This window comes from Schistocerca cancellata, chromosome 10 (genome assembly GCF_023864275.1).
Source record: "Schistocerca cancellata isolate TAMUIC-IGC-003103 chromosome 10, iqSchCanc2.1, whole genome shotgun sequence".
NCBI lineage: Eukaryota > Metazoa > Arthropoda > Insecta > Orthoptera > Acrididae > Schistocerca > Schistocerca cancellata.
The window spans coordinates 18,778,415-18,803,613 of record NC_064635.1 but is presented as its reverse complement, the minus strand read 5'-3'; the positions used below and the strand labels follow the sequence as shown (position 1 = coordinate 18,803,613).

At 45.9% G+C, this 25,199-nt stretch overlaps 1 protein-coding gene across 1 annotated transcript in view; it reads right to left on the bottom strand.

Annotated features, from left to right (window-relative positions):
* LOC126106522 (uncharacterized) overlaps positions 1-25,199 on the bottom strand; it is an 85,762-nt gene that overhangs the window by 41,530 nt on the left and 19,033 nt on the right. Inside the window, exons 2-3 of the mRNA XM_049912849.1 lie at positions 24,403-24,640; positions 5,140-5,312 (exon numbers count right to left, since the gene is read on the bottom strand). Coding sequence (XP_049768806.1) covers positions 5,140-5,312; positions 24,403-24,640 — 411 coding nt within the window. The remainder of the gene's footprint in view (positions 1-5,139; positions 5,313-24,402; positions 24,641-25,199) is intronic.

Genomic DNA, 25,199 nt, shown 5'->3' with positions numbered 1-25,199 from the left:
AGGAGTGTAGTTTATAAAGTGACGAACCACAGAGAAATAAGCTGTAAAGCATCCATAGAACCGAAAAAAGACGTAAAATATCTTGGACTAACATTTGATTCCACCGTGATGACAAGCTATTACAGAACCAATAATGAAAGAAAGAAAACGATTAGGACTTTTAAAATTGATATAAAAAAATTTATGGAGCATCAGCCCCACATCTACTTTATGTCTACCGCAGTTTTACAATACCAACCCTGGAACATGCTGCACCAATATGGACGATATGAAACGTTCAAACCGGCCGTTGCGACCGAGCGGTTCTAGGCGCTTCAGTCTGGAACCGCACTGCCGCTGCTGTCGGAGGTTCGAATGCTGCCTTTGCATGGGTCTGTATGATGTCCTTAGGTTAGATAGGTTTAAGTAGTTCTAAGTTCTTGGGGACTGATGACCTCAGATGTTAAGTCCCATAGTGCTTGGAGCCCTTTTCAAACGTTCACACACCAAAAATATTTAACATAATGATACGAACACCGATAAATACTAGTCCAAGAGCCAATAGAAGATATCTGTACCATGTAGCATATGTACAGCCACTAGAGGAGAGACTGATATAAGTGACAGCAAAATACGGAGAATCTAGATTAACAACAGAATCAAAAACAACGCAATCGTTAAAACAACCACCGATGCAGCTTAATTTTCCAAAACATAAATATTCGTTCCCACCAAGGGCTACTGCACAACTATGACAGAACCCAGCAAGTACAAGTTATGCCGCAGGAATTACAGGATCAAAATTTGCAAGAGGATTAATATAGATTAGTTTAACATACAAATAACCCTACTGAAGTTTTTAGGGAGGTTTTTTCCACAGTATGAATTCAAATTCCACCTCACAGCCAGAAGAACGGGAACTAAAATTAAAATAAGGTAAAAAGCTCAAACCCTAACAAAAACAAAGAACGCAACCACAGTATAAGAAAGGAATTACCCTTGGCTCAAACGAACATATCGACTGTTCGAGACTGGTTCCGACATTCCCTTCGAGAATATACACCACTGACCATTAAAATTGCTACACCACGAAGATGAAGTGCTACAGACGCGAAATTTAACCGACAGGAAAAAGATGCTGTGATATGCAAATGATTAACTTTTCAGAGGATTGACACAAGTTTGGCGCCGGTGGCAACACTTACAACGTACTGACATGAGGAAAGTTTCCAACCGATTTCTCACACACAAACAGCAGTTGACCGGCGTTGCCTGGTGAAACGTTGTTGTGATGCCTCGTGCAAGGAGGAGAAATGCGTACCATTACGTTACCGACTTTGACAAAGGTCGGATTGTAGCCTACCGCGATTGCGGTTTATCGTTTCGCGACGTTGCTGCTCACGTTGGTCGAGATCCAATGACTGTCAGCAGAATATTGGTTCAGGAGGGTAATACGGATCGCCGTGCTGGATTCCAACGACCTTGTATCACTAGCTGTCGAGATGACAGGCATCTTATCTGCACGCCTGTAACGGAACGTGCAGCCACGTCTCGAGCCCTGAGTCAACAGATGGGTACGTTTGCAAGACAACAACCATCTGCACGAACAGTTCGACGACGTTTGCAGCAGCATGGACTATCAGCTCGGAGTCCACGGCTGCGGTTACCCTTGACGCTGCATCACAGACAGGAGCGCCTGCGATGGCGTACTCAACGACGAACCTAGGTGCACGAATGGCAAAACGTCATTTTTTCGGATGAATCCAGGTTCTGTTTACAGCATCATGATGGTCGCATCCGTGTTTGGCGACATCGCCGTGAACGCTCATTGGAAGCGTGTATTCGTCAACGCCATACTGGCGTATCACACGGCGTGATGGTATGGGGTGCCATTGGTTACACGTCTCGGTCACCTCTTGTTCGCATTGACGGCACTATGAACAGTGGACGTTACATTTCAGATGTGTTACGACCCGTGGCTCTACACTTCATTCGATCCCTGCGAAACCCTCAATTTCAGCAGGATAATGCACGACCGCATATTGCAGATCCTGTAAGGGCCTTTCTGGATACAGAAAATGTTCGACTGCTGCCCTGGCCAGCACATACTCCAAATCTCTCACCAATTGGAAACGTTTGGTCAATGGTGGCCGAGCAACTGGCTCGTTACAATACGCCAGTCACTACTCTTGAAGAACTGTAGTATCGTGTTGAAGCTGCATGAGCAGCTGTACCTGTCTGTACACGCCATCCAAGTTCTGTTTGACTCAATGCCCAGGCGTATCAAGGCCGTTATTACGGCCTGAGGTGGTTGTTCTGGGTACTGACTTCTCAGGATATATGCACCCAAATTGCGTGAAAATGTAATCACATGTCAGTTCTTGTATAATATATTTGTCCAATGAATACCCGTTTATCATCTGCGTTTTTTCTTGGTATAGCAATTTTAATGGCCAGTAGTGTAGCAGTGACACCTGACGAGGAATGACTGCTAGACACACGCTTGGCGCATGTACTATCAGTGAGCCTCGTGTCTGTGTGTTGAATGGGGAATGTGCCCGACCTATTTCAGTTTGACCGAGGCCACATGGTGATGTGCAGGAGTCTCTGTAGGAGCATTTCGTAAATTGCACGACTTGTATGCTTTTCGAGCAGTTCTGTGGGGAGTGTCTTCGTGTCGAATCCAAGATGAAACCACGCCCAGACGTCGTCGGATTGGGCTGACACCCCTCGGCTGTCGTAGGCTGGGCGGACTGGTAAAACAGGACAGTCGGCGAACTGTGACGGAACTACCATCAGACTTTCATGCTGGGCAGAGTACAGTGCAGCGACCACTTCCATCGTTGGCCGTCCGCAGACGGCGACCCATGCATGTGCCAATGTTAACAACACAACGTAGACGACTACGACTGAAATGGGCTCGTGACCATCGGCACTGTTCGTTAGCACAGTGGCAGAGCTTTGCACGCGCTGATGAACCCCGATACCTCCTTCAAATGGTTCAAGGAGCACTATGCGACTTAACTTCTGAGGTCATCAGTCACCTAGAACTTAGAACTAATTAAACCTAACCAACCTAAGGGCATCACACACATCCATGCCCGAGGCAGAATTCGAACCTGCGACCGTAGCGGTCGCCCGGTTTCAGACTGTAGCGCCTAGAACCGCACGGCCACTCCGGCCGGCATACCTCCTCCATCATGTCAACAGGAGGGCGCGAATCCATCGTCTTCCAGGGGAACAACTCCCTGACACCTGTACTGCTGGGCAGAGACAAGTTGGTGGCCATTCCATTATGCTCTCGGGAACATTGACATGGGCACCCACGATTCCAATGGTGATCGTGCAAGGCACCATGGTGGCCAAGAAGTATCGTAGACTGGTTCAATACTGTACTGTCTGCCATCGGGTTCCCCTATATGGCAGGCAACACCGCATAACAGCCATTCTATGAGGGAAACAAACTAATAGCCAAACAGGCGAAGACATCAGGAAACACGCCAAAGATTCCAGTCGATTAATAGGAACCTTTCCTTGCAGAGGTCGCCGCGACATATCCGGCCACGGATTTCTAAACCGGGTTTCTATTGGCTGCAGCTCACTATATAGGCCCGGCCGGTCGAAGGCAGACCAGTCTTCGTCCGCTGCTAATGGCAACCGCTATAGCGGAGTCTCCGAGAAGATATCACCGAAGCCGCTGTACTGCACCGCCGATCGAAGTACCAGCCGACCGAGAGGAACCACATCTCCGGCTAGATGGACGGACGCCTACATCTATTGTACAGCTAGCTATTGTATTGTAGAAGAAGTTACGTTCAATAAACTGTTGGAGAATACAACAAATACCACGTACACCCCTTCATGACGCCAGTGACATTTTTCAACAAGATAATGCGCCATGCCACAAGACGAGGAGTGTGATGGAGTGGTTTGAGGAATACAGTGGCGAGTTATAATTGATGTGCTGTCCCCCAGCTCGCCAGATCTCAACCCAGTGGAACACATCTGGGATATGACTGAATGTGGCGTCAGATTTCATCGCCCTCCCCCCCGCTTTCCTGAAAATTACGGGAATTAGGTGACTTGTGTGTGCAGATGTATGTCAACTCCCTCCAGAGACCTACCAAGGCATCACTGCTTCCATGTCACGACGCGTTGCGGCTTTTATCCGTGCTAATGTGGACACACTGGCTATTACGTATATGGTCATAGTGTTCTGCCTGATCAGTGTACATGCGTACAGCTACAAATAGTTTTTTATAATATGTATGGATACCATTGTATGTATTGTATTGTATGTTAACCGGGGACCTAGAAACGGCGGAGAGGCTCCGTCCCCGCCGCAGCCGCAGTGGTCCACAACCCCACGACGACTACAGCAGTCTACTTCACCCCTCTGCCACCCCACACCAAACCCAGAGTTATTGTGCGGTTCGGACCCCAGTGGATCCCCCAGGGAACGTCTCACACCACACGAGTGTAACCCCTATGTTTCCGTGGTAGAGTAATGGTGGTGTAAGCGTACGCGGAGAACTTGTTTGCGCAACGACCGCCGACGTTGAGGCGGAATAAGGGGAACCAGCCCGCATTCTCCGAGGCAGATGGAAAACCGCCTAAAAACCATCCACAGACTGGCCGGTTCACCAAACCTCGTCACAAATCCTCCGGGCGGATTCGTGCCGGGGACAGGCGCTCCTTCCCGCCCGGAAAGTCGTGCGTCAGACCACACGGCCAACCGGGCGGGCCATGGATACCATATTAGATGAAATTTTCGGACATTGCGAATTTCTAGCTCGTCATCTTCCAGCGCAGGCGCCGCGATTCTTTTGATACCTCGAAAATTTTCGCCACTGAAATTCACCGAGAAAACCTGCATTCCCAAAGAACTTACTTACAAATAAAGACTCACCTGTTTTGCTGATGAATTCTCCTCGGGTTTTCAGCCGAGTGGTGGCGTTGTCTTGTGGCAACGTTTCAATGAGTTTCGTACCCATCATCTTTTGGCGAAGTGTGTCAACTCCCTCCCATCTTCGCCAGAAGATGATAGGTACGTAACTCATTGAAACGTTGCCACAAGACAACGCCACCACTCGGCTGATAACCAGAGAATCATTCATCAGTGGAATACGCCGAGAAAGACTGCAATCGCATGTATCTCACCTGTTTTGTTCAAGTGCCGCTGGAGAAAATTCCATTTTTGGCGCCCGGCGCATTTTCTTCCTAGGCGTATGGCTTTTGTGATGTGCCGAAGGGTGCGCAGTAATTTGGAGAGGACAGGACGCCTCAGATCGTCCGAGGTCAGCGTTTCCACGTTCCACTCCGTGATGTTAGACCTTTAAAAATAAAACGCAGTCAGCTGGTGTAACAAATGAAATCCTGAAATTTGATTCTAAGAGGAGATGTGATACGTGGGGAGGAGCCGGTGCCAGTTGCTTTCTCCGTTCGATTCACGCAGATCGATCGTTTCCCCCTGACGTTTCTTATCTTTGCCTCGTTGGCCGGTGGTGGTGCTGGTGGGGTGGCGGGCAGACTGGGTTTTGCCTTCGGAACGGCCGGTACGTGTCGCTGCTCAGAGGGTGAAACTAGTGTTTGCGTGGAGTTAGCTGGATTTGACCGGTGTATGTGGCTCGGAGTGCGGAAGCGGTCCTGCTATTGCAAGTTCTTGAGGCGTGACTGGGTCATGGTCTTCTACGCAGGACGCTGAGCAATGTGTTATTCATTTCGGCTATTGGAGTTGAATTATGTACCACGCAGCTGTCTATTGAAGAAGTAGACATTCAAGCTTTCTAGTTTTACAATCGGACTTACCCGTGTTTTCACTAGCTTCTCTCTTATGAGTGTCAATGTTGTATTGGAACTGCGACGTACTGGTGTAATAATACACTCCTGGAAATGGGAAAAAGAACACATTGACACCGGTGTGTCAGACCCACCATACGTGCTCCGGACACTGCGAGAGGGCTGTACAAGCAATGATCACACGCACGGCACAGCGGACACACCAGGAACCGCGGTGTTGGCCGTCGAATGGCGCTAGCTGCGCAGCATTTGTGCACCGCCGCCGTCAGTGTCAGCCAGTTTGCCGTGGAATACGGAGCTCCATCGCAGTCTTTAACACTGGTAGCATGCCGCGACAGCGTGGACGTGAACCGTATGTGCAGTTGACGGACTTTGAGCGAGGGCGTATAGTGGGCATGCGGGAGGCCGGGTGGACGTACCGCCGAATTGCTCAACACGTGGGGCGTGAGGTCTCCACAGTACATCGATGTTGTCGCCAGTGGTCGGCGGAAGGTGCACGTGCCCGTCGACCTGGGACCGGACCGCAGCGACGCACGGATGCACGCCAAGACCGTAGGATCCTACGCAGTGCCGTAGGGGACCGCACCTCCACTTCCCAGCAAATTAGGGACGCTGTTGCTCCTGGGGTATCGGCGAGGACTATTCGCAACCGTCTCCATGAAGCTGGGCTACGGTCCCGCACACCGTTAGGCCGTCTTCCGCTCACGCCCCAACATCGTGCAGCCCGCCTCCAGTGGTGTCGCGACAGGCGTGAATGGAGGGACGAATGGAGACGTGTCGTCTTCAGCGATGAGAGTCGCTTCTGCCTTGGTGCCAATGATGGTCGTATGCGTGTTTGGCGCCGTGCAGGTGAGCGCCACAATCAGGACTGCATACGACCGAGGCACACAGGGCCAACACCCGGCATCATGGTGTGGGGAGCGATCTCCTACACTGGCCGTACACCACTGGTGATCGTCGAGGGGACACTGAATAGTGCACGGTACATCCAAACCGTCATCGAACCCATCGTTCTACCATTCCTAGACCGGCAAGGGAACTTGCTGTTCCAACAGGACAATGCACGTCCGCATGTATCCCGTGCCACCCAATGTGCTCTAGAAGGTGTAAGTCAACTACCCTGGCCAGCAAGATTTCCTGATCTGTCTCCCATTGAGCATGTTTGGGACTGCATGAAGCGTCGTCTCACGCGGTCTGCACGTCCAGCACGAACGCTGGTCCAACTGAGGCGCCAGGTGGAAATGGCATGGCAAGCCGTTCCACAGGACTACATCCAGCATCTCTACGATCGTCTCCATGGGAGAATAGCAGCCTGCATTGCTGCGAAAGGTGGATATAACTGTACTAGTGCCGACATTGTGCATGCTCTGTTGCCTGTGTCTATGTGCCTGTGAGTCTGTCAGTGTGATCATGTGATGTATCTGTCCCCAGGAATGTGTCAATAAAGTTTCCCCTTCCTGGGACAATGAATCCACGGTGTTCTTATTTCAATTTCCAGGAGTGTATTATGCTTTGTCTCATCGTTGCCCTTTTAAAACTACCCTGTTTGTACTGGGGCAGTGTTACATATTTTGAAATCTGAATTCTACTGATAATGCTCTTAACGATTTTTAATTTGCCTTTGTCTTGATGTGATCTCTCTTTGCAGAATTTTATCTTAATATATTCTGGGGGCTGTTAACATTGTTTCTTTTCACTGTGGCTGTGTGTTTGTGCCATTCTGTTTCAGCACTGCAGCGGCCACCTAGTCCATGTCTGAATCGATGTCCGGAGTACGACGTCTTGGCCGACCAATACCAGAGGGAACGGGAGGTTCTTTTGGCCGCGGGGAAAATGGCAACCAATTCGGCGGCCACTGAGTTCTTCGGGTTGCAGTGAGTGGGGATCTTGCATTCAGTTAAGTTTCCTCTGCATTGGGACGCCAAGGCGCCTGTTCCGTTTGCTATACTCCTTATATACACTACTGGCCATTAAAATTACTACACCACGAAGATGACGTGCTACAGACGCGAGATTTAACCGACAGGAGAAGATGCTGTTATATGCAAATGATTAGCTTTTCAGAGTATTCACACAAGGTTGGTGCCGGTGGCGACACCTATAACATGCTGCCATGAGAAAAGTTTCCAACCGACTTTTCATACACAAACAGCAGTTGACCGGCTTTGCCTGGTGAAACGTTGTTGTGGTGTCTCGTGTAAGGAGGAAAAATGCGTACCATCACGTTTCCGACTGTGTTAAAGGTCGGATTGTAGACTACCGCGATTGCGATTTATCATATCGCGACAATGTTGCTCGCGTTGGTCGAGAACGAATGACTGTTAGCAAAATATGGAATCGGTGGGTTCAGGACGGTAATACGGAACGCCGTGCTGGATCCCAACAGCCTCGTATCACTAGCAGCCGAGATGACGGGCATCTTATCCGCATCGCTGTAACGGATCGTGCAGCCACGTCTCGATCCCTGAGTTAACAGATGGGGACGTTGGCAAGGAAACAACCATCTGTACGAACAGTTCGACGACCTTTGCAGCAGCATGGACTATCAGCTCGGAGACCATGGCTGCGGTTACCCTTGACGCTGCATCACAGACAGGAGCGCCTGCGATGGTGTATTCAATGACGAACCTGGGTGCACGAATGGTGAAACGTCATTTTTTGGGATGAATCCAGGTTCTGTTTAGAGCATCATGATGGTCGCACCCGTGTTTGGCGACATCGCGGTGTACGCACGTTGGAAGCGTGTATTCGTCATCGCCATACTGGCGTATCACCCGGCGTGATGCCACCTCTTGTTCGCATTGATGTCACTTTGAACAGTGGACGTTACATTTCAGATGTGTTACGACCCGTGGCTCTACCCTTCATTCGATCCTGCGAAACCTTACATTTCAGCAGGATAATGCACGACCGCACGTTGCAGGTCCTGTACGGGCCTTTCTGGATACAGAAAATGTTCGACTGCTGCCCTGGCCAGCACATTCTCCATATCTCTCACCAACTGAAAACGTCTGGTGAATGGTGGCCGCGCAACTGGCTCGTCAGAATACGCCAGTCACTACTCTTGATGAACTGTGGTATCGTGTTGAAGCTGCATGGGCAGCTGTACCTGTACATCCATCCAAACTCCGTTTGACTCAATGCCCAGATGTATCGTTATTACGGCCAGAGGTGGTTGTTCTGGGTACTGATTTCTCAGGATCTATGCAACCAATTTGCGTGAAAATGTAATCACATGTCAGTTCTAGTATAATATATTTGTCCAATGAATGCCCGTTTATCATCTGCATTTCTTCTTGGTGTAGCAATTTTAAGGGCCAGTAGTGGATTTACCTTCAAAACCATAAAGGAAGGAGACTAGTGTTCTGAATTATACCTTATGTGCAGCGGGATTTGAACCTATGTACATGTTAAAGAGAAATACTTGATGGGAAGCGGAATTCGGAAATTATGTGAATTGTCCTATTGCGATTGCCCAGGTGACCTATTTAAAAGAAACTTACTTCACCTTTATTATTCAAGTGCCCTTTGTCAAATGAAACTGAGTTTACCTTATATATTACACAAATCCTTTCTGATTGAATTACTTGCAAACATCTATACTAAGTGTAACAACTTCAATAATAAATTTTTTTTTACTTGTGTATCCTGTTCAAAAGAAACTTATTTCACGTTTATTTTTCAAGTGTCCTCGTTAAATGAAACTGATTTTACCTTTTATTATTGAAGCACTTACAGTTAGTAGAGAAGTTATAAGAAGTTCTTGTTTGCACCTAATTCAATTAGAAAGGTATTGTGTAATATATTTTCTGACTTGTGAATAAGAGATACTTGTACAAAATTTTTGTGTAAATACTGTGCCCTTTGGGTTAAACTGTTGATCAGTAATATCTTGCAAACCCTGTGTACTTATTATTTCACTTGTCACCGGTTTGCACGTAAACACGATGTTGCAGCATGCTTAAAAGTGATGCCTCCGGATTGTTAGTGTGAAACTCTCAACGCTTTGAAAATAAAACATTATTCATCTTTGCGCTTCACGTCCACATATTTGCAGCCCTCTGACGCTAGAGAGCTCACAACTGTTGGGTGTAAGATGGCGGTGTGTGACGTAACTTTATCAGTGCGTGAGAAACAGAGTGCTGTAATCGTGTTTCGAATTCTAAGAGATCGTCCAGACACAGGGCACCCTCTCCTAACAGACCACACTTGAACGCTGAAGCGATCCAGCGCCTCGAGTTCGCCCTCGTCGATCATCCTCCATACATTTCGGACTTTGCGCCATTCTACAAGGCGTGTTTTTTAAGTAAGTGGCGAATCACACCAAAGGTCACTTCTTTTCGATGGGAAACTCTAGATCATCCTCCGTACAGCCCCGATCTTGCGCCCAGTGACTACCATCTGTTTCTGCACTTGAAGAAACACCTGGGCGGTCAGCATCTTCAAGACGATGACGAAGTCAAAACAGTGGTGATGCAGTGGTTAACAAGTCAGGCGGCAGACTTCTATGAGGAGGGTATTCAAAAACTGGTACAACGTTATGAGAAGTCGCTCAATATTGACGGAAATGGTGTAGAAAAGTAGATTAAGGTACAGGCTTTCATGTAGAAATAAAATTATTGAGATATCTTAGCACGTCTTTTTTTTTTAAATTTCAAAACGGTACTTACTTAAAAAACACGCCTCGTATATTCATCTATTACAAAAAGTTGAAGAACACTTTCGCGACGGTAACACCAAACTGGTCTCTCGTGGAGAGAAATGTGGTCGTTCCCAAGGCCAGTACGTAAAAAAAAATCACTCCGTCTTCAGGCCACGAGTGGCCTACCGGGACCATCCGACCGCCATGTCATCCTCAGTGAAAGGTGCGGATAGGAGGGACGTGGGGTCAGCACACTGCTCTCCCGGTCGTTACGGTGGTATTCTTGACCGAAGCCGCTACTATTCGGTCGAGTAGCTCCTCAGTTGGCATCACGAGGCTGAGTGCACCCAGAAAAATGGCAACAGCGCATGGCAGCCTGGATGGTCACCCATCCAAGTGCCGACCACGCCCGACAGCGCTTAACTTCGGGGATCTCACGCGAACCGGTGTATCCACTGCGGCAAGGCCATTGCCAAGGCGAGTAAGTAGAGAAAGAAATATACGGATATGAAGAATAAAGATGTAGAATGTTACTAAATTTTCTTTTATTCAAAAAGCTATAAGAATTTTCACATAAAAAATTCGGAGACACTATTTTTCAGCACATCCCAGTATTTTGTGGAACAGAATTGTTAAAGCTAAACCCAACTTGTCCTTTCACAAATTTTAATGTTTTCCTTTTACAGGTGCCCAGGTCATAAGAGATGACTGAGAGTGAGCTCCTCCAGCGTGGCCGGCCAGAGTGGCCGAGAGGTTCTAGGCGCTACAGTCTGGAACCGCGCGGCCTCTACGGTCGCAGGTTCGAATCCTGCCTCGGGCATGGATGTGTGTGATGTCCTTAGGTTAGTTAGGTTTAAGTAGTCCTAAGTTCTAGGCGACTGATGACCAGAGCAATTAAGTCCCATAGTGCTCAGAGCCATCTGAACCATCATCCTCCAGCGTGAATTAAGGGTGGTATGCGGTTCTGCTGACACATTTTCGAAAACTGACTGGTCTCTGTTGAAATACAGGGTGTCCGAAAAGTCTTTCCCTGGTTACATAAATTCAGGCTAGAAGTAAGAAACAAATATGAAGCTTGTGACGAATTGTCTACAACTATCAAAGTTTTTTTCTGTTTTAGGATCGCAGCACATAGGAAGTGGATGAGGGGAAGTGCCCAAGAAGCCATGTTAACCAATCAGGAGAAGGCACAGTGTCCTGTGGTACCATGAGACACGATCACCAATCACAGTGCAGAGACACTTCCAGAAAACTTGTGGAAGGAATCCACCTGATGTCAAGAGCATTAAAGCCTGGTATGAGAAGTTCAAGAACACAGGTTCGGTTGCTGACCTTCCAAGGTCTGGTCGACCAAGAACCTCAGCAGGCAGGGTGGAAGCTGTAAGGCAGTCTTTTCTGCGAAGTCCGAAGAAATCGGTGCGCAGGGCCTCATGTGAATTACAGATGCCAAAAAGCTCTCTCCGTGACATTTTACACAAACGTTTATAGTTTCGTGCACACAAAGTGCAAATCGTTCAGGCCTTGTTGCCCAATGACAGTACACGTCGATATGACTTCGCGGTCGATATGCTATTACGTATTGAGGACGATGATGCTTATCTCAGACGAATTACCTTTTCCGACGAAGCGACCTTTTTTGTCAGTGGAGTAGTGAATCGTCATAATGTGCGCATTTGAGGTTCGCAACCCCCTGGCGAGGGCATGGAGTGCACAAGAGGCAGTCCAAAGGTGAATGTTTGGTGCGCACTATTGCACGATCGAATTATCGGGCCATTCTTCTTCGCTGAGGCTGCCATCACATCTGCAGTGCATCTGGACATGTTGCAACTGTATGTTGTTCCTCAGCTGCTTCAGTATCACCCCGATGTCTTGTTTCAGCAAGACGGTGCACCGCCTCATTGGGGTTTGGACGTCCGTGCCTATCTCGATATGACCTTTCCTGGGCGATGGATTGATCCTGATGGGCCAACGGTTTGGCCTCCACGCTCTCCTAACATAGCCCCATTAGACTTCATTTTATAGGGTTATGTCAAGGACGAGGTCTATCGAACACGTGTACCAGATCTTGAAACCCTGCGGCAATGCATAACTACAGTCGTTGAATCGATCCCTCCAGTGATGTTGGCTAATGTGTGGACGGAAATTGAATATCGCCTAGATGTGCTACGTGCTACCAAGGGTGCTCATGTGGAAGTTTACTGATGTGTGAAAAAAATCTTTGATAGTTTATTAATAATTAGACACCAGTTTCATATTTGTATCTTACTTATAGCCTGAGTTATGAATTTATGTAATCAGGGAAAGACTTTTCGGACACCCTGTACAACAATGCCTGTGCTCCAAAGAATGTGACAGGACAAGAACATGCCCTAGTACATGAGGATCATTATCGCCATATTGTGGATTTTGGAAAGCGCTGTTTAGAAATGACTTATTATGAGATTGTGTCTCCTCAGTAATTTGCTTGTTGGCAGCCGTGATTCTGAGATTAATAAGAGCAATATTAGGTAGAATTGTGAGGGCCTTCAGGGGCTCCACATTCGTTTGCTGGGTATGGGTTGGCGATCCCGGGTTTTCTGAGCTGGGGACTGGTAAGCGCCGGCAGCCCCCTGTCACCGTAGGCTCCGGGGAGTGCTTCAGCGACCACCATGGCAGTGGAGTGGTTGGACGTTGTGTGTCACAGGGAATGGGGATCTTGGTTTAATTTCCCCGGAACGCGAGGATGGTACAAGCCTCCATAAAAAAGCCTATATCTCGAGGTGTGCTGCATGCTGGTGAGATGCATGGCTGTTGAGGTGTCCCAGTCTGTGGGGGCTTACAGGACATCACCAGGGGAAGCTTTACTGGTCAGAATGGGGCTCTGCCCCTTGGACATCAAAATTAGAGAGCAGGCTGAGTGGTTCTTGGTCAAGAAAGGAAATGTTACGAAGATAGAGGAAATTTTAGGCACAGGGGCAAGGGACAAGGGTGAGATTCGGCAAAGGGCTGAACAACTGTGGCAAGAACTATGGGAGACGGTTGAAACAGGACGTAGGACATATGAACTTATTCCGAACATTAGGGAACGATTAAAAATGAAATACTTTGAACCCACCAGAGGGCTGATCCATTTTCTCACTGGAGATGGGCCATACTCGACGTACTTATGTCGGTTCGGGAAAAGGGCCACACCCGCGTGTGAATGTGGTGAACCGGAGGGTACTCCCGATCATGGGATTTACGAGTGCCCTCTTTTGCTTCCACACTACGTGACCAACTACCTGGCCATGACGCATACTACCTCATAAGACAACAAGACACTTTTCAAACTCTTAACAAACTGGTAGACGAGGTATCACGAAAAGTGTTAAAGGAATACCTGAGAGAAATAAATTAACATATATTAAAGTAAAACTGGAGATATTCTAACACCAAACACGAGCCCTACTCCTATACCGCCTGCGAGTGAATAGGCCGACCTTAGTAGTCTGGAATCCGCCACGTGCAGGACTAGGGGGAGTGGGGAATAATATCACGGAGTAGACGAAGCACCGGAATTGACTTAGGTTAGAACTAGTTAGTAGGAATTAGATTAGGAAATTAGTATTAGGAACCTGCAGCGAATAACATCTTGGCCTGCCTAGTGTCAGGGGCATGCCCATCGGGATAAGCTCGATGGGGCAGGCAATAAAATAGGTGTATATATATATATATACAGGGTGATTCAAAAAGAATACCACAACTTTAGGAATTTAAAACTCTGCAACGACAAAAGGCAGAGCTAAGCACTATCTGTCGGCGAATTAAGGGAGCTATAAAGTTTCATTTAGTTGTACATTTGTTCGCTTGAGGCGCTGTTGACTAGGCGTCAGCGTCAGTTGATGCTAAGATGGCGACCGCTCAACAGAAAGCTTTTTGTGTTATTGAGTACGGCAGAAGTGAATAGACGACAGTTGTTCAGCGTGCATTTCGAACGAAGTATGGTGTTAAACCTCCTGATAGGTGGTGTATTAAACGTTGGTATAAACAGTTTACAGACGATGGGTGTTTGTGCAAAGGGAAAAGTTCTGGACGGCCGAGAACGAGTGATGAAAATGTAGCACGCGTCCAGCAAGCATTTGTCCGCAGCCCAGGAAAATCGACTCGCAGAGCTAGCAGAGAGCTGCAAATTCCACAATCAACTGTATGGAGAGTCCTACGAAAAAGGTTAGTTATGAAACCTTATCGTCTGAAATTGGTTCAAGCACTGTCTGCAGCTGATAAGATTAAAAGAATCGATTTCTGTGATTTTATCCTTGCTCAAATGGAAACAGATGAATCTTTCGTTTCAAAGATTGTGTTTAGTGATGAAGCAACTTTCCACACAAACGGGAAAGTCAACCGTCACAATGTCTGCATATGGGGCACTGAGAATCCGCGGGAAACAACTCAGTATGAACGTGACTCGCCTAAGGTGAACGTTTTCTGTGCCATTTCAACCAATAAAGTTTTTGGTCCCTTTTTCTTCGCAGGTGCTACTGTAACTGGATTACAGTATCTGGAGATGTTAGAGAATTGGCTGTTCCCTCAGCTCGAACAAGAAGCACAATAATTCATATTTCAGCAGGATGGAGCGCCACCACATTGGCACTTATCTGTCCGTAACTACCTGAACGTCAACTACCCGAGGCGATGGATCGGCCGCTAGGCAGCCCGTGACAGAGCACTTCATCACTGGCCTCCAAGAAGCCCTGATCTTACCCACTGCGATTTTTTCTTATGGGGGTATGTTAAGGATATGGTGTTTCGGCCACCTCTCCCAGCCACCATTGATGATTTGAAACGAGAAATAACAGCAGCTATCCAAACTGTTACGCTTGATATGCTACAGAGAGTGTGGAACGAGTTGGAGTATCGGGTTGATATTGCTCGAGTGTCTGGAGGGGGCCATATTGAACATCTCTGAACTTGTTTTTGAATGAAAATACTGACGAACCGATTCCACAGACCGAACGTGAGGAGAGGGGCTAGTGTAATTGTTTAATACAAACCATACAAAAATGCACGGAAGTGTGTTTTTTAACACAAACCTACGTTTTTTTAAATAGAACCACGTTAGTTTTGTTAGTACATCTGAACATATAAACAAATACGTAATCAGTGCCGTTTGTTGCATTGTAAAATGTTAATTACATCCGGAGATATTGTAACCTAAAGTTGACGCTTGAAACCTCCGACGTTCAGTTGCGTGTTGTAACAAACACGGGCCACGGTCGGCGAGCAGCATCTGCAGGGACATATTTACAATGACGAGCGTGTTTACGAGTGTGTCTGTAGTGCACTCTTGTGGTTTGGTCTAGTTGTCGCAGTGTCCGCATGTAGCGCTTGCTGCTATTGTTATTCTGCATTCGTCTCCGCACGCAGACCAACTGTAGTACACCGTGTTACCAGACGTCTGTGATAGTGTAGTGTTGTAGGAACTGTGACCATGGTGTATTCGAACTCTGAAAAGGCGGAGATGATACTCATCTATGGCGAGTGTCGACGAAATGCAGCTGAAGCCTGCAGGGTGTATGCAGAACGGTACCCGGACAGAGAGCATCCAACGTGCCGCACATTGCAAAACATCTACCGCCAACTGTATGCAACAGGTATGGTCGTAGCACGAAAACGGGTCCATAACAGGCCCGTCACAGGAGAAGCGGGTGCAGTTGGTGTGTTAGCTGCTGTTGCCATTAACCCACACATGAGTACACGGGACATTGCGAGAGCCGGTGGACTGAGTCAAAGTAGCGTCATGCGCATACTGCATCGTCACCGCTTTCACCCGTTTCATGTGTCGCTACATCAGAACTTACATGGTGATGACTTTAATCGTCGAGTGCAATTCTGTCAATGGGCATTAACAGAGAAAGCGTTGCAGTTCTACCTGTTTACCGATGAAGCGGGTTTCACAAACCACGGGGCAGTGAATCTACGGAACATGCATTACTGGTCCGTGGACAATACTCGCTGGCTCAGACAGGTAGAGCGACAGCGACAGTGGACTGAAAATGTATGGTGCGGAATCATTGGCGACCACCTCATTGGTCCTCAATTCATTGCAGGGGACCAAACAGCTGCAACATACATCGTGTTTCTACAGAATGATCTGCCAACGTTGCTGGAAAATGTCCCACTGGAAACGCGTCGACGTATGTGGTATCAGCATGATGGTGCACCTGCACATTCCGCAATTAACACTAGGCTGACCCTTGACAGGATGTTCGACGGGCGTTTCATAGGACGTGGAGGACGCATAAATTGGCCAGCCCGTTCTCCTGATCTTACACCTCTGGACTTCTTTCTGTGGGGTACGTTAAAGTAGAATGTGTACCGTGATGTGCCTACAACCCCAGAGGATATGAAACAACGTATTGTGGCAGCCTGGGGCGACATTACACCAGATGTACTGTGGCGTGTACGACATTCATTACGCCAGAGATTGGAATTGTGTACAGCAAATGATGGCCACCACATTGAACATCTATTGGCCTGACATGTCGAGACACACTCTATTCCACTCCGTAATATAAAACGGAAACCCCGTGTGTATGTGTACCTCACCCCTCATTGCAATGTACATGTGCGTCAGTGAAAAAGACCAATAAAAAGGTGTTAGCATGTGGACGTAATGTGCTGTTCCAGTCTCTTCTGTACCTAAGGTCCACCACCGTTCCCTTTGGATCCCTACGTAATCCGGTGCTCTCCGACACACACGATCGAACAGCGGAGGAGTGGTACTCAAGCGTCAACTTTAGGTTACAATATCTCCGGATGTAATTAACATTTTACAATGCAACAAACGGCACTGATTACGTATTTGTTTATATGTTCAGATGTGCTAGCAAAACTAACGGGGTTCCATTTAAAAAAACGTAGGTTTGTGTTAAAAAACATACTACCGTGCATTTTTTAATGGTTTGTATTAACCAATTACACTAGCCCCTCTCCTCACGTACGGTCTGTGGAATCGATTCGTCAGTATTTGATGTGGTTTACGAAATATATCCAGCGGTAATGTTAGGCGACTCACCCTGTATATACTGTCGCAATTGAGGCTGAGTAACACCGTGGTGTAGTTGTTATGATACTAAACTATCGCACGGAGGGTCGTGAGTTCAATATATATATATATACCTCTTTCAAACTCAGTGAGGTGTTGATAACAGTACCTTTGTCACCCTAAAGGCAGGATTCACTAACGTCAACTCACCATGACATGTCTCAGATGTAACTAGCGCTTCTGGTGTGATAAAAGAAAAAAAAATAAGTTAAATATATTTCAATTTTTTTCAATTTTAGACTGATAATTTTATATATATATATATATATATATATATATATATATATATATATATATATATATATTATCTTTCATACTAGAATGTCGTGTTCCCAGTTTGGCACAGCTTTTGACACAGGAAACACGAAAGCTGTCGAAGACGTCCGTCATCTGGTCGGCTCCTGATCATTGTCAGAAGGAGGCTAGTTTTCGATTACGCAAAGGCTTCTATTATTCGGAAAAGGACAACCCGGATTTACTTACGTAATCAGCGTGGTGTCACCGCCAGACACCACACTTGCTAGGTGGTAGCCTTTGAACCGGCCGCGGTCCGTTAGTATACGTCGGACCCGCGTGTCGCCACTATCAGTGATTGCAGACCGAGCGGCGCCACACGGCAGGTCTAGTCTAGAGAGACTCCCTAGCACTCGCCCCAGTTGTACAGCCGACTTTGCTAGCGATGGTTCACTGTTTACATCCGCTCTCATTTACAGAGACGACAGTTTAGCATAGCCTTCAGTTACGTCATTTGCTACGACCTAGCAAGGCGCCATATTCAGTTACTATAATCTGAACAGATAATATTGTGAATAATGTACCGTCAAGAGCGACGCTCATCATTAATGGAGTAAAGTTAAGTATGAAACTAATTACGGCCGCTTTCTGAATTCTAATTCCTCGTCATGTTCCAGACCTCACGTCAGTATAGTTCTTCCCTCCTCACGCCCGCCTGCGTGAGTTAAATCGGCGTGCATTTCGGCCTCCTCTAGTAACACGGTGTTGGCTCTCCTGCCAACCCAACAATCAGTATGAATTTTATAATTACCTAAGGGACCTTTAACAATGAACGATAAAAAAAAATTGCATTTGCAAATGAAATCATTAATAAATGGGGCAGCTATGAGTTGTATAGAAGACAAGGAGCGGCCTTCTGTCTACGACCAGGATGCCGCAGTATTCTCTGCTGTAGTAAAGGCTGTTTGACATTTATAAAAATAACATGATGTGGAGGTACAAAAAAAATAAAGGAAAAGAATAGAATAAGAAATCTGGTAAACACTAAATATATTCAAATAATCCCCACAAGCAATTAGGGCTTATTTATAAACAGTGTAAATTACATAAGTAATTTTCTAACTGTACGGTGCGATCAGATTTCAGCCTGTCCTGCGTTAGCTTCTTGGTTCACGTTTTTTGTCACAAATTACAGTCATTACTTTTCTCCTTCCTTCGAGACAATTCTTGCACCAATCAACACCTTCATAACAATAACTTGCCGGTTTACAGTATCGAACATAAATTACTGGAATTTTATTAATTAATAATGTTGTTTGCACGCTGGCAAGACCGCTCACTTTTATGGCTTAAAGACGACCTTCTTTACGCTTTCACATTACAAGCAGAATTACGATAAAATCTGAAGATTTACAAAGGTTTTTACTGTCATCTTTTATTTAGATCAAAGAGGAACGTTCAGTTCAGCTTCTGTTAAAATGTTTCTTTGACTGCGCAAACGATTTATTAGCGTCCGCGCCAGCTGCGCATCTTTACAGTTACGTAAATTATATAAAACGTCTTTCAAAGAATAGGTCTCACCTCATAAGTTGATCATTTAATATACAGATAGGTGAATGCCTTTCCAAGGGTACTCACAGCTTCCACACGACGGAAATCCCAATAATATTACACGCTGACGACAGTGTGTGTCTAAAGTAAACTGATGTGCATCCTCAAAATGGCGCTAGTGGGACCGCTCTTATGCGACTGGCGCGGAATTTGGATAGACGTGGTTTTTCAGATGTACAAACACGTCTACCATCTTTCGTGTACAACGCACCGCTCTTCTGGCTTTTGCGTTTTTTCCGTCACTGTACTTGCATGACATCTACATAATACAGATGCATATAAAAATGTGGTATGACCATAGCACGGAAGTACATTCAGCAGGCTAGATTACACTCTGCTGACCGCGCGGAGTGGCCGCGCGGTTTGAGGCGCCATGTCACGGACTACGCGACCCCTCCTGCCGGAGATTCGAGTCCTCCCTCGGGCGTGGGTGTGTGTGTTGTTCTTAGCATAAGTTAGTTTAAGTAGTGTGTTAGTCTAGTGACCGCCGACGTCAGCAGTTTGGTCCCTTAGGAATTCACATAGATTTGAACACTCTGCTTAATGTACAAGTTCTGTATTATGATTATACGCCTTTTTCATATGCATCCTTATTGCGTTGATGTCAAGTAAGTATATCATTGGAATTATGCTGTAAAGAACACCTGAAACGTAGTGGTTTGAGAATGAACGTTTAAGTTGGATATTGCTCACTACCAAGAAATAGCACGCAACGCTAACAAAAACCTGAATAAATAATAATCTATCATAAAGAAGTATTTTGTTTGTTTTGTATTTTTAAAGAAACTAATGTCCACTAAGATACTAAAACTAATTTTGAAAAATGCATAACGCCCTGCTGTCTGTAATAATGTTAATTTATTCTTCTACCGGTTTCGGTTTTGAGCCGTCATCAAAGGCAAGGCAGCTGTACGACGTACAAAAGTGTACACTGTGAAAATGCCAAACGAAAGACGAAAAACAGAAAAAACCTAAAATTGATCAAAATACTCACGAAAATTGTCGCAGATGTACCATATTCCATACATGCTTTAACAGAAGTTTCCACAGGAAGCCATAATTGCCAAGATAATATAAAATCAAAAATTGTAACATGATAAAAATATGATGGCACATTGACACAAGTACAGCAAAATAAATCAAAGAAATTCTAGGTCAAAGATGACAGTCTTGGTAAAACCTAACAAGTTGCCATTAAATAATTATGTGACAATAGGCTAATAAAACTGGATTGAGATTACATAAAAACGCCAATAAAATAAAATGTAAATTAACGGATGAATGTAAAATTATAAAATGTTTTACAGTCCATTCAGAAAAGGTAAGCATGTAAAATGCATACTACAAATTAATACAAGAAGCAAGATTAACAAAAACTAGCGACAAACAGGCAGGACACAACGCATCACAATAACATGCAATACAATCAGAAATATTATCAAAGATTGCAGTACGTTTAAGATCCATTAGTAACAGGGTATAACATTTTTTTAATATCATAAGAAATATCATCAGAGAAGTTTAGAGTATCAACTATGGGAATACGACATATAAATCTCAGAGCAACATCAAAACACGTTGGAATATGAAGGTGACAGCCTCAGGGAAGCAGGCAGTTCACTCATATTATAGGACGAAGAAGTTGTTAATATTAACGAGACATGATAAAGTTTAAATAATAAATTACTGCGCCGGCCGCGGTGGTCTAGCGGTTCTAGGCGCTCAGTCCGGAACCGCACGACTGCTACGGTCGCAGGTTCGAATCCTGCCTCGGGCATGGGTGTGTGTGTTGTCCTTAGGTTGGTTAGGTTTAAGTAGTTCTAAGTTCTAGGGGACTGATGACCACAGCTGTTAAGTCCCATAGTGCTCAGAGCCATTTGAACCATTTAAATTACTGCTCGAGGTAGACAAATTCAATCTCTTGCACAACGTCAACTATTCAGATTTCTGATAATACTAGGTGCGTCTGTAAATTTCGGTGAGTGGTCTCAAAAAACAAAGGAAACAAGAGTTACAAATAAAATACGTTTACGGGTCTTCATAGGAAGCAGTACTGGCTACAATACACTTCTGGAAACGGCTGTAGAGCTCTTGAAAACTGTCAGATAAACACTTCTTGTGGAATCGATCCAAGCACCGTGCTCGCGTCTTGTTGGATATGCGCAGGCTCAACTTTCTCGCTCAATGCAAGCAGTTCTTGAACACCTTCTTATTCTCCAGATTTGGCGCCATGTTACTTCTTCCTAGCAGTAGTGGACACCGGAAGATCCTGAGGAAGATCCCAGCAGAGGGGCCGAAACGTCAACCATTTTAGAGGAAGTATGACGCGGCCTAGTAACCCAGAAGATTTTAACTTCATTGACAACGGCCACGAAAGCCTGCAAACTTACATATGACTTCTTTTTGTTTCCTCGCTTTAACTTAGCGCTGAAAGGCATTTCGGGTATACAAGGCGTGACCACGCTACTTCGGGAGACTCCATAAGAAGCGTTTACTGACACTTCTCAACAGCTTCACAACCGATGTCAGAGGTGTGTTGCACCTAATGATGACTACTCTGGAGGTATTCTGTTCGTAACTCACGTTTCCTTAATTTTCGGAGGCCATGCACCGACCTTTCCAGACGCATCTTGTACTATTACTCGAAGGGAGTAACAGAACATAAAGCTGATGGGTGCAAATACTAGAGAAACTGAAGTAATAATTTCGTTGCGCGAGAATAACGGTGCATATCTTTGAGGCCACTTATGAAACATTTGATAACATATAAATCTACTAGTTCGTCCATGCTCTGCAAACCACTGATAAGTAAATGGCAGAGGGTACTTGCTCCACTACCACGTACTGGGCTGTTCTCATGTTTCATTCGCGTCTATACGAGCTGTCACTAGTCTAGCCTTGCCTCTGCTATTGTTACGAGAGCCTTATCTAGGGGTCCTGCTATACTGTCAGCATCTTTATCGGCAATAGTTTAAGTTCAATGAGTGATACGACACTTTTCAGTAGTTATTCCCATCTAAGCATAGTCCTCAAAATGTTCGAACCTCATATAGCGCACGACCATTCTTTCACCAGTGACGCACCGATTGTCGTCCATTGCACACACGAGAATCTACCCTAGTTCTGTCACGCTAAAATAAGCGTGTCTCGCATCGAAATTGAACGTTCTTCGGTGCGCCCCTGAGTGCGATATATCGCTGCCAGCAGTGTTCCACCAAGGGCGGCGCCACCTCCCTGTCTTGGAGGGCAGCAACCGTGATGGGTGGCGCATGCGACGTGTACTGAACGGCGGCCTATATAGGACGTCGATTTGCAGCCTGGCGCCAGTTCTCAGCGGGACTCATCAGCAGAAGCAGCATTCTCCTGAAGATGGCGATCAGTTGGTCCGCCGAAATATCGAGTCAAGTTGATTTTGGGATCCGGCAGCAAACACGGAGAGACTTTCTAGAGACAGTTCTATAAGATTTTGGCATGCTCTCACCTAGGGTGTCTGTTTGATGTCAGATATTAGTCTCGAGGTATGTTGTTGTTGTTGTGGTCTCCAGTCCTGAGACTAGTTTGATGCAGCTCTCCATGCTACTCTATCCGGTGCAAGCTTCTTCATCTCCCAGTACTTACTGTAACCTACATCCTTCTGAATCTGCTTAATTTATTCATCTCTTGGTTTCCCTCTACGATTTTTACCCTCCACACTGCCCTCCAATGCTAAATTTGTGATCCCTTGATGCCTCAGAAGATGCCCTACCAACCGGTCTCTTCTTCTTGTCAAGTTGTGCCACAAACTCCTCTTCTCCCCTATTGTATTCAATACCTCCTCATTAGTAACGTGATCTACCCATCTTATCTTCAGCATTCTTCTGTAGCACCACATTCCGAAAGCTTCTATTCTCTTCTTGTCCAAACTATTTATCGTCAATGTTTCACTTCCATACATGGCTACACTCCATACAAATACTTTCAGAAACGACTTCCTGACACTTAAATCTATTCTCGATGTAAACAAATTCCTCTTCTTCAGAAACGCATTCCTTGCCATTGCCAGTCTACGTTTTATATCCTCTCTACTTCGACCATCATCAGCTATTTTGCTCCCCAAATAGCAAAACTCCTTTACTACTTTAAGTGTCTCATTTCCTAATCTAATTCCCTCAGCATCACCCGACTTAATTCGACTACATTCCATTATTCTCGTTTTTCTTTTGTTGATGTTCATCTTATATCCTCCTTTCAAGACACTGTCCATTCCGTTCAACTGCTCTTCCAAGTCGTTTGCCGTCCCTGATAAAATTACAATGTCATCGGCGAACCTCAAAGTTTTTATTTCTTCTCCGTGGATTTTAATGCCTACTCCTAACTTTTCTTTTGTTTCCTTTACTGCTTGCTCAATATACAGATTGAATAACATCGGGGAGAGGCTACAACCCTGTCTCACTCCCTTTCCAACCACTGTTTCCCTTTCGTGTCCCTCGACTCTTAGAATTGCCATCTGGTTTCTGTACAAATTGTAAATAGCCTTTCGCTCCCTGTATTTTACCCCTGCCACGTTTAGAATTTGAATGAGAGTATTCCAGTCAACATTGTCAAAAGCTTTCTCTAAGTCTACAAATGCTAGAAACGTAGGTTCGCCTTTCCTTAATCTTTCGTCTAAGATAAGTCGTGAGGTCAGTATTGCCTCACGTGTTCCAACATTTCTATGGAATCCAAACTGATCTTCCCCGAGGTCGACTTCTACCAGTTTTTGCATTCGTCTATAAAGAATTCGCCTTAGCATTTTGCAGCTGTGACTTATTAAACTGATAGTTCGGTAATTTTCACATCTGTCAACACCTGCTTTCTTTGGGATGAAATTATTATATTCTTATTAAAGTCTTAGGGAATTTGCCTGTCTCATACATCTTGCTCACCAGATGGTAGAGTTTTGTCATGAATGGCTCTCCCAAGGCCGTCAGTAGTTCTAATGGAATGTTGTCTCGAGGTATAGGAAAAGTGAATGGCAGTGTAAGAACAAATGTAAGAAGAGTACAAGAGTAGTAGATGTAAGATTAGTGGCTGGGGCTTTCAGTGGCGTACGTACCCCGACGCAGAGCAGGAGTCGATGCAGTCGGCAGCGACGAAGCACGCGAGGTCCATAGCGAGCTGGTAGCTGGCCGTGGCGTCAGTGAGGCCGACGATAGCAGCCAGGCCGTCGACGCACCCTTCGTACCCGAGGCTCCTGGGTGGCAACATCCAGCTCGTTATCAGGCGAAGCATGACACCCTCCCCGATGGACCGATACTGGAGGGTCTTGTAGGCTATCACCACGTCAGTGCGTCCTGCAAAACGTTGTAACGTATTACTATCTTTACGACGTTTCTCGTCGAGCCATATGCGTTACTTGCATTTCTAGCTGCTTTTCTCACACAAATAATGATAAAAATTGAGAAATTCAGGGTCGCCACCAGCCCAAGCCCTTCCTAACCATTTACAAAACCAAACGGAGCTGGAAAATATTAGTGTAATTACTTTAATAATTTAATTACAAGTACGCAAATTTCTCGAAGCAGCCAGATAAATAGCACTCCGTGTCGTGCATGAAGCAACTTCCAGAATGAGATTTTCACTCTGCAGCGGAGTGTGCGCTGATATGAAACTTCCTGGCAGCTTAAAACTGTGTGCCCGACCGAGACTCGAACTCACAGTTTTATCGTGCCAGGAAATTTCATATCGGCGCACACTCCGCTGCAGAGTGAAAATCTCATTCTGGAAACATCCCCCAGGCTGTCTCCGCAGTATCCTTCCTTTCAGGAGTGCTGGTTCTGCAAGATTCGCAGGAGAGCTGCTGTAAAGTTTGGAAAGTAGGAGACGAGGTACTGGCAGAAGTAAAGCTGTGAG